The sequence below is a fragment of the Anopheles nili genome, chromosome 2, assembly GCF_943737925.1.
Source record: "Anopheles nili chromosome 2, idAnoNiliSN_F5_01, whole genome shotgun sequence".
Taxonomy (NCBI): domain Eukaryota; kingdom Metazoa; phylum Arthropoda; class Insecta; order Diptera; family Culicidae; genus Anopheles; species Anopheles nili.
Genome location: NC_071291.1, coordinates 2,543,075 through 2,554,091, shown reverse-complemented (window position 1 = coordinate 2,554,091; position 11,017 = coordinate 2,543,075). Strand labels below are relative to the sequence as shown.

The window sequence follows — 11,017 nt, the reverse complement described above, 5'->3', positions numbered from 1 at the left end:
CGGGTACTGCCACGGGCATGATCGATATCTTTGCCATTTGCAAATGGGAATTTAAAATTCTACCCACAAAAACAGAATCACAATCGTGTGGTGCGCGCGCGAATGCCGCAATCAAACACAACCGTCAAGCATAATTGAACTGTATTCAGGAGTACGCCACCAGACGTCACCTGCAAAACCAAGGGAACATGTATAAGCGAAACTTTTGAGAGAGAGAAAAAAAGCAGCAAATCAAACGGTCGGTTCAGGTGAAAAAAAAAACGATGGCTTGAACCTTTTCAACAAAACCTCAAATAGGAAGGGCATTTCGCGGAAAATGACCCCCGTACTGTAGCCCAGATAAATAATAAGCCAGATAAAAAGCTCCCCGAGGTGTCATTCGAAAGCGAGTGCCGGCAAAAAAGCAAACATCGCTAAAAGCTGAAGCCAACCAACCAAGTGCCAGCCACAGCATCGATGCATCGTGCAAATGAGGTTTGTCCCGGTAGCATGAGACAACCGCGCGAAGGCTGTGACTAATGTTAACAGACCCATACTAAAACTGATCATCCGCAGCGCGACTAATTGGACAGATGTGTCGCCTCAAGCCGAATGAGAAAGCGAGATAATGCGACAGAATCGTCGGCTGGAAGGGTTGCTTAAAGTTTCGACCGCCACGATCACCATACGCTACACGTGTGAGGTTTTTGTCGTCCATTCGCTAACAATTTTCCAACCCGGCACGGGGTTACGGAAATGCAAGAGAGAGGTAAAAACCACGGGCGGGAAAAGAACTCCCACCACGAGCACACGTGGTCAATGACGATGCACCCACGTAGCCACCGGGAGTCATTCTTTTGGTTCGCTTCTTTCGTCCTTCCGTGCGACTGACTTGACTCGAATCACGGTGGAACCGATTGAGCAAACTGAACCTGAATGATGTCCCCGGGGTTGACTGACGGACGGCTCAGCGCAGCATTTATTTACTCCCCGAGCATTTGCATAACAATGGAAATGTTTTCCGATGTAGCGCGATTTCCATATTCGATCGTGAGAGAAAATTATCAAAAAACAAAAAAGTCGTTACGAATAATTGCGTCGTGCTAACGGGCCGAAGGTTGTAATTTATTCCATTTCGAACTTTGTGCCCTTTTATTACGTTTCCTAAACTCATCTGAAATGTCAATTCGACTCGCGGGACGAAATTTCGATGGCAACGACAGGAAAATATAAACCGTGAACATTTCACGCCAGTTCGTTGTCTGCTTGTTTTAGCTTTAGCTCACCACCACTCTCAGTGCTGCTGCTTGCCTGTTAACTCCGGTTCAAAGCACATGTGGCCCGCCGGTGCATTACCTCGAAGGTGCATTAGCGCTCGAACCCTTTTTGGCCATCGCCAACGCATCGGCAAGTTGCAAAACCAAGAAAAAAAAGAGATAGAAAAGAAAAGAAGCCGTTCCCTTTATGGCCACATGTTGCCACGAGTGAGGCCACATTGGATGGCAGCCAGGTTGCATCGGGTTGCATTCCAACTTCTGCATGGAAGGCTTTCTCTCTCTCTCGCTCGCGGGTGTTCAGGTTTGCGCTGCGTCAACCGTATGCAGTTTTACCTTTCTTGCTCTTTCGCTCGCCCTCTCTTATTCTCTCTCGCTCTCACTCTCTCCTTCGTGTGTACGAGCGAGAGCATAAAGAAACGAACATCGCAGCATAATGTTGGCTTGGAGCCCCCATGCCAAGCACAGGCATCCACCGTCACCGCCGATCGCGTTGACACACTTATCAACCACAAAAGGGCCGTTCTAAAACGCGGGTTTGTGGTTTTCCTATTTTGGGTGTGAAAAATCATCCCATTCCCGCTACGAAACACCTGCAGGTTCCGGAAGGTGAACATGGGCCTCATGAGATCACACACGGGTATTTGACCGCTTGTTGCGAATCCTAGCCATCACAGAAAAAAAACCGCAGACTCCGTGGGTCGACGAATGGCACGTTTTGTTACTCGACGAACGACCTAGGGGGTTGGCCAAACCGGCTCGCCCACGACCACGACGAAGAAATCGAGTGCAATAATAAAGAAACCACACTTGTGGTCCCTCGGTGGGGCCATCGGTCGAACAAATGTATGGCTTCGTCGTTAGCGTATTTCCGCGTGAACTGCCGTTTTCATGACGCGGGCAGAAATTTGACTACGACGACAACGATCGACGTCGATCGTACCGCACACACGACTATTTCGCTTACCATTGCGCTGTGTCCGGCGTCGGGGTGAACTTAAACGGAGGGTTTCCTTCCTGCGCAGTCAAAAGCACGATGCGATCTTTCGTTCGATGTACTTCTGGTGCTACCCGCATGCAAGGGGTGCGGTTCCGATCGATGTAAGCAACCCCACACGCACCGGTGGGAAGCTGAAAAAAGAGCTTAAAACGCACTCACACTCGTGCACGCACGCGTACTGTCGATCGCGTAAAGCCACTTGAGATGCACACTGGGCACGTTTCAGGCCGTATTATTGTTGTTGTTGTCGTTGGTGGACAAGATGAAACTCGAATCGGTGACGATCACACTTCACCTTAGCTTTAAGGTTTTCCAGTCGACCTAATTATCTTCACTGCGCCAGTGTTATCGTTATCACACCATCATGCCGCACTATCGGTACTATCACCGCACCAGCACTCCCACTGGGCACCACCACGGGACACACAGTCCTTTGCGTCCAAGGACAGGTGGTTGGGCGCCGGATCCGACACTTGGGAATGCGTTCCGTTGCGTTGCAAGATTGCGGAACAGTATAGCGAGCAAACGCCAGAACCGGATCGAATGACGCACGCACGGGTCAGTGGGCCGCGATCGAGCCACCGCGAGCCTTGCGAATGTGTGAGTGGTAGCTCGAAGCTTTCCTCTGGTGGTGTCGAATTTCGAAGCCGCGATCGCTCTTCCGTCAGCCCAGTAACAACACCAACACCACCGCGATGCACCCGATTTTTGAAGTGGACGGACAAACACGAAAAGCTAACCTGCTCGCGGACGCCAACCCACACGAACCGGTCGGTAGGCGGATGATGATATGCGGCCACGGTCCGTTTCGAACGACGGTCTCGGAAAGTGTGCGAGCGCGCGCTACAGCGCTGCTCCCGTCGAGCTTTCGTTATGTTGGCCTTCTCGCGAGGCTCTCGCGATTGAGGTTTATGCTGCGAGAGCGGCTCTCGCGGGTCGCTTGCTTCAATCATGCGCTCCGGTGCGAGAGCATGGCAACATGGTCGATCATATGTTGGTCTCCGGGTGCCGAGGGATGCTGTGATTTGAGATCGACATGCCTGAGAAGGAGAAATCCTTGCATCTTTCAAGTGGAGGGTTGCATCTTTCGGCAGGGTTTGGCGCTCAACAACACGACTTCATTTCACTGCATACGATGCCTTTATTTTGGGGGGGGTGAGAACAGATATCACAAAGTACAAAGTGTTGTTACAGGTATTGCGCGATATACGTTCCGTTGCGTTCCTAATTGTTCCAGCGTCTCCAACGCATTCGCGATGCACACGTGCACGTGGCGCTATGTCGCGTGTGATAAAAAAGAAAAAACGAGCCCGACCGGATGGTGCAGGGGCAAACATTCGTATCATTGATTCTGCCCAGGTCCGTCGCTCTGAAAAATATTTGAAAGCTTTCGACCTGCCAAACACTAGTAAAGTAAATACGAATATGGCATATACGGTGCCTTTGGGTTTCTTGATTTTTGTGTTCTTTTCCACTCCCTAAAATGCTATCACACAACACCAGAGTTCGGCATTCTATTTGTTTCGTTTCGTTTCATTTAAAGCAAAAGGTGAATCGTTTTTATCTCCATTGCGCTAACAGCCGAGCGAGAGTTCTACATGTAAGATTTGCCTATGTTCGTTCCCTTGTTTGCTTTTGTTTTGTGTGTGATACGTGCACGACGACTTCGCTTCGTTTGGGTTTAACTAGTAGCCAGTTATTCGATCACTATCCTACGGGAGAATCATTTCATTACTCAGCTATGTGCATTCATGCATGTACCAGAGGTGTGACAAGGTTTTGCTTTTCGTCGCGTGATAAGATAGAGAAGTAACTTTTTTTATCCTACATTGTCAAACTAAATATTTGGGCTTGCGTTTCGTTTCTTCGGTATCAGCACAATTTTTGATTACGATATTTGCATGAAATATATATTTATATATTCCTTCCTACTTCGCCAATGCAAATTAAATTCTTTTTCGATGCTTTCTAGGCTGTTTGATATTGTTCGTGTGAGAATAAGAAAAAAATATGAAAGACTTGATAAATTTTTGAATCGGTACATATGGTTCATTGTTATGATGTCGTTCACCCTTCAGATTTCATTAGCTGTTAGATAAATATTATTTTTCTGTTCTATTGCGCTTTATTTTAATATGTCCGTATGTACGTCGCATTATGTCGATATTTTTGTTTATCTCATAAGCGTTTTAATGTTAACATGGAAGGATATAGTTCTCGTGCATGGACATAAGGTTATCGTTGTAGATGATGTTGAACTGTAACTGTTGACGTGAAAAAAAATAGAACAAAGTTCGATTCTACTTTCAAACAACATTAAAACAACTAAGTCAGTATATTTTCCTCAAAATGAAAAATTTAAATCATGACAAATAAAGAGTTGCATATACACTAGAAATGAATTTACACTTAGGGAACACCAACCTGGGACGACTACGAACACTACAAACACCGTAATTTACATGTATGTATTAACATGGAACACAAGCCCAACGTAAAAGGAAACACGAGGCTAAGCAAATAAATACGAAATCAAACAGTGGCGAGCATATCTGATTTGGCTGATACTCATCTGATAGAAACGTTCTTTCTTTCTGTATGACATAATTCATAATCGTGCGAATACAAAAAAAAATTAACTTAAGCGCAGGTTACCTTCTATATAGCATGTGTGGCGCACAGATGTACATCCTTTGCCTTACGTATGTGTTTCGTTTTTCCTAAACCTTCGAAAAATTAAAATCAAGGGAAATTCTGATTGAATGATTTGCATCATTTCGCCATCCGGTACGATTTGTATAGCGGGGAATATGACTGTTACGTCCCGACGAACAGCCCGCAAACCTAATTCTGTATCACCGTGTCTCCACGAAATATGTATAACGTGTCACACTGTACGTGCACGTTTAACGGAAAAATAAAAGTTTGAGATTATATCAAACAGCTCATAGCTGTGGCCATATATTCTTAGCCATTTATGAAAATCTTTACACAAGTTCTTACAAGATCTGCAACACATTTGCTGTTGTTGCAGGCGGACTATCAAATACGCGACATATTTCAATAATTAAAAACTTCTCACTCGGAGTGACAGGTAATCGTACCGGAAGCTACCAACGCTATGCTTTACATTCAACAGAATGTTACCAAATTCTGGTGAATCGTGTTCGATTGAACGAAAAAAAAATCGAATACGTCACCCTGTGGAGATTTCCAGGGAAATGAGGTGACCAAAGCTCTTAGCAATTTTGCTACTTGATGTCCAGCGGTTGTTTGAACGCTGAACGTAAATTAATCTGAATTAAAACAAACTTTACACATGTGAATTGAGTAAAATTCAGTGCTTGTAGAAAAGCATTAAAAGATTCTACCACATTGACGCCTTGCTCCTTGCAAGACTTATTCACTTTGCAAACTGTTTGAATTGCAATTCATTACAAACATAAATCGATTCCTAAACGTTATTTGTACAGTTTCTGCAACTATCGTGCAGTGGGAACGGTGGCGTGCGAGAGTTTCGTCCCAATATAGCTACGGGTCAGATCGTAGAAGGTTGCGTTTGATTAGAAGTTACTCGATTCCTCGTCTACGAGGAATATTTGCATTCATCCTGCTTTTCTTGCTCTTTTCCAGGCATGCAAAAGGTACTACAAACAGTTTCTTCCCCAAATCTCCATTGCTCCAGCCTCTGCTAGAGCTAAGAAGATGTGTTATGTCGCCGTCCCTTCACACGGCTGACCAGATTGCAGATTTTCAGAGCCGGTCCCAGCTTCAGACCCATGTATTTCATCATCATGTCACTGTTCAGCAGCAACAGTGCTTTTCCGTCGATTTCCTGAGCAAAAATAAACATATAAGAATGAAATCAACGTGCTTTCACCATTATGTGTAGGTGTGCATTCGCATAATGTTGCATATGACTTACATGCTTGCGAAAGAGATCGGCATGTATGGCCAATGATGGGTCCTGCAAGGCGATGAACTGTATCACATCCTCAATCGTCCAGTCACTCGTCTGCCCGCGGGGAATTTGTGGCGTGCTGGCAACCAGTGTGGCTAGTGGAACCGTCGACACAACGCCTGCTGTAACGGCGGCAAGGAATCCAGCCTCTGTACTGGCACAACCCAGCGCACCAAGAGTGGAACTCACCGACGTTTGGTACGTCGTTGAGGTCGACACGGCCACCATCGGTATCAGAGATGCTGACATCGATGATATTGCGGTCGGCGAACCGAGGGAGCTAGAGGGTGAAAGTAGCGGCGAGTTGGTGCTTGTACCCATCAGCGGAACGACCGGAGACGGATGATACGGTACGGCGGCTGCCGCTGCCGGAACGGTCAAAACTGATGAAGCAGCAACGGCTGCAGTCGCTTGGGCTGCTCCGATAGTTGACACGTTACCGGATTTGCCTTTCATCTTGACAATGGCCGAACCTATGGCAGGATTCTTCTCGATGGAGGAAGTGCACACCGAACTCGCTGACTTGCACTGAGTCGTCGACTTGGTTACGGAGGATATTTTTCGCTGGCTCGCTCTCGCGGTAACCGCTTCCGATGCAGATGAATCATTTGCTAAGAAGAATAACCCACCATAAGATCGAGATGTACGGATTGCGAACGCTTACAATTGCGGTTAACACTTACCAGAAGGGTCCCCTTTGTTTTCCACATTTGATTTGGGTGATTTTACCGGTACTGTCGGGGTCGTTGTGGTTGGTGAGCTTGGCTCGATGTACTCTTCCTTCGTGATGTGTAACGAAGACGACGTCGCCGATGTAGTGCTCACAGGACTCATACGGCCTCGATCGGTTTTCACTACCGCTTTTGATTCGTTGTTACCGGCGATTGAGCGCCTTTTCGGGGAAGGACTTCGAGGATGGACATCCTTTACGTCTTTCTTATCATCCTTCACCGCACGCACCTCGGCTCCATTACCGGTGCGGCCCGTAGCAGATGCCTTCGGAGAGGACGCGGCCGTGGGCGGTGGACTGGAGGCAGCTGTAGCACGCGGTTCCGTCTTGATAAATGGCCGCTTTAGTGCGGAAAAATGGATGGCACACCCATCGCATTGCTCTGGTCCTGGTTCGAGCGTAATCAGACGCGGACAGGCCTGACAAGAGGAGCACAACGTCTCCAAGAACTCGGAAACACCCGCGTTTCCTTTCTGCTTGATGTACGCGGGGATTTTGACAGTGAAATTCTTCCCGGCCGCGGTTACGATGTGCACGTCTCCATCAAGTCCGAACAGCAGTGGCGATAGCAACGAATGATCGCGTGACGCCGCCAGCACCTCCTGCAAGCACAGCTTAGCAAGTGTCTGGTGGTTCGGAGCCGTCACCATAGACGGCAGCTTAGCGCTGCTGATATACGGACCACCTCGGCACCGACTGTGGAAGTGAGCCGTCACCAACGTGGCCGGTGTCATGGTGTCCGGCGAATCAGACAGCATCGTAAACGACGACCTTTGCTTCGATCGGTGACCACTTCCGTCCAGTTTGTTCTTCTGTCCCGGTGGCTGCATCGGGTGGCAACTCATAGCACACCAGCCGACCGGAAAGATGTCTCGCGAATCGTACCGACACCAGTAATCGAACGCACCCCTCCACCCGTCGAAGGTGACGTGGATTTGGTCTTCCTTCACCTCGTTCACGGTCGCGCAACAGATCAACTGCGGGTTCTTCTTATCGACGGCTTCCAGCTTTTGGCCCACCTGGAAAAGGTTGCATTTGGGCGTCGGTGGCTCCGGCACGAAGATGTAATCTGGCGCCATCACCGCCCCATTTAATGTCTTCGCGAGGAACGCAGGCCAGCTGCTCGCGTTCAGCCTAAACCCAAGCGGAGGCTTTAGCATTTCGCCCGACTTCTCGCAGTGCCCGATCGGGTGGATCTCGTTGGAGTCGACCAACCGCCAGAAATCGTTCTTGTTGTCGCCCCCATCCAATCGCAACCGCAAACGGGAACCGAGCACTCCCACGACAGTCGCAATGCACGTCGAGGTGATGTTTCGCGGATCGAGCGCTTCCAGTTTCATGTTGATCTTGAATTCGTTCTTCGGTGGAGCCAACGCCTGCTTGAAGCATTCGGCCGGTGCCGGCACGCTGCCCGACTCTCGCAGGTACTCCGACCAATCGAACACGTGGAAACTCTCGTACTGGAACGCTCCGGCTTGCGTAGTCGTAACGGGGCTGATGCGGGATGTCGTTTGCGCGGCAACGTCCAACACGGATCCCGTCCGACCTGACGAATTGTTGTCTCCATGACTGCGGCGACCACCGTGGGCGTTTCCGTTGCTACCATTACTGCTACCGCTATTGTTATTATTTTGACTACTGTTGTTGTTATTGTTGTTGCTCCCATTCGTCTTCAAACCATCGACCGGATGCGTTAACGCCATGTTTTTTTTCTTCTGATGCTTCTTCAAACAGAACGTCGAGCAAAAGTTGGGCTTGGGGGCGTTTGCCCGCACGAGGTTGTCACACTGAATGCAGATTCCCTTACTCGCCTTTCGATACTCGCTGATGCACGTCTCAGAGCAGAACTCCTTTTGTATGTTCTGTGTCGGAAGCACGTACTTAAGCGGACTTTTCGTTTCTAGACACCAGGTGCAGGTTTGCGTTCCCTGCACGCCATTAGTGCCACCAGCCGGGGACTTTCGATCATCTGATGCGGTACCAGTTTTGCTGAGTCTGGCGTTGCCGCTACTACTGCTACTGACAATGGAATTCGAATTTCCGGGAGATCCACCCGATAACCGCTTCAATGATCTGTTATTATTGCTGGTGGTACTGCTAGTAGGTGTGCTAGGTGAGCTCGTGATCCCATCGCTTGTACTCGTGGTAGTATCAACAATTTTCCTATCTTTTGATTCGCTTGATTTTGGGGAGCTTGAACTAACTGGAGAGTTTTTTTCGTTAGGCTCAGAGCTACTGTTATTGTTGACATTGGTGGTTACGGCACCATTGTTGTTATTAGTGCAATTGCTTGTACTGCTGCTCGTAGGGGTCGTTGGATTGGTCGTCGAAGAAGCAGTTTCGTCGCTATTTTTCCCCTCTGAGGAGGATCTATCGGAAGATTCAACAGCACCAGACATGACGCTGTTAAATCGCACACAACACGTACAATTCCGTGAGTGTTGGAATAAAGGAATTCGTAACTGCGTTTAATACGCCTATATGGTATGCTATTTTTCCACGGTATACCGCAAATAAATTCCACACCACCGCGGATCAGCCGTTGTGGGTATTTTTTCTCTCGTGACCCACAAAACGCAACCCAGCACTCATGGTGTCATCGCCAGGACCTTTGCTCTACTTTCCATCATCCACTCGTGACCGGCGGAAAGTATTACCTGAAAAATTAACTCTTTCCTGGTTACACATCCAATCCTCGACCGCACCAATCGCTTCGCAAAATTACGCGATAACTGCACTACTGCTGTGCTTTGGCTCCACGATATCAATCAGGATCCTGACCACCAGTTCCGGAGTGACGCGCTCCTCGCCACCACAAAGGTGTAATCTTTTTTCCTGCTTGCGATGATTAATCCCGCCGTCTGAAGGTTTCCGTACCGTTTTATGCGCAATCACTTCCCAAAACAGTTAACTTTTGAGATAATTTCTAAAGTATACGACACGAAAAAACGTTCCAAAACAATTTGTACAAACGAAATTGAATTTTACGAAATTTGTTTGCTGTAATTAGTACGGCAAAAGTGATTCTGTTGCGAAGCGAAACGCTGTCATACCTACAGTAGTGGTGGGCGCTTTGAGCGGGATCGATATGCTCCAGTTCGATGAGAGAGCGGATGCATACGCTCCGACCATAACTTTAACATACACATTTTATATAAGCTACGCCAATTGCTTATTTCAAGCATACAATTTCAAAGAAAAAAAATAATGCGAATAAATTTACAACATCTTCATCCTTCCAAACTTAAGCAATTGATTCCAGTTTAACCAGATATGAATTGTTACCCTAATCCAAACTTGCGCAATTACGCGGACCCCACCACTATTTATTGATTTGCTCCTGTTCGTTCAACGTGTGAGAAGGAGAGCAAACGATAAACAGAACGAGAGACAAAATAATTAAACAACGTAATTTCAAGTTGAAGGATGAAACACTTGTTCGTTTATAATATCAAGTAGACGGACTAATATCGTGTTTACAATTGCCTATAGTTATGTATTTTGAAATATATTAGTTGTTCTCGACGCTGATTAACACTAATATCTAAAATAGCCTAACGCTAAAGAAAATCTTATTTTTCCTCATTTTAACAGTTCTGTTAGTCTCAGATCAAAACCTGTGTTATAATTTTTATATCATATGGTGATATAGACCACGTGGGTGACCTTTGAATGAGAACATCACATTTTTATTGCGATACACACATTCAGTTTGTTTCTCCGGCCAATTAAAATTTGAATTTCATTCTATGCCACTCAGTTTCGAGAGTCTACATTATTTATTAATAATCTTTACAAGTTTATAAAATGAGTTCAATGTTTTTCTCAATTAACCCTAAGATGTGTTTGTTTAAAATATCACCCACATTTTACGTTTATCAGAGATTTCTAACGGTTCAACATAAACGATTTCACGCGCGAGAAACCAGCATGGAAAGAAAGCTCCCGCGTTGCTGTGCAGGATTCGTCCGAAATGCGTAGGTGTGCGCACCTAAGCTTCCACTGTGTGTGTTGCCATTTCCGGTCGTGGTTGTCGTCGTCATCGTCGTTACGTCGGCCCGAATGCTGCGAAA

General features: G+C 47.0%; 1 protein-coding gene across 1 annotated transcript; it reads right to left on the bottom strand.

Moving 5' to 3' along the window:
* Positions 1-5,950: 5,950 nt before the first annotated feature.
* On the bottom strand, positions 5,951-9,343 carry LOC128720224 (polycomb protein Scm). Its single transcript, XM_053813883.1, has 3 exons — positions 6,892-9,343; positions 6,179-6,825; positions 5,951-6,088 (listed from the first exon to the last, which is right to left on the bottom strand). The coding sequence occupies exons 1-3, from the start codon at positions 9,341-9,343 to the stop codon at positions 5,951-5,953; spliced, it is 3,237 nt and encodes a 1,078-aa protein (XP_053669858.1).
* Between the last annotated feature and the right edge of the window lie 1,674 nt (positions 9,344-11,017).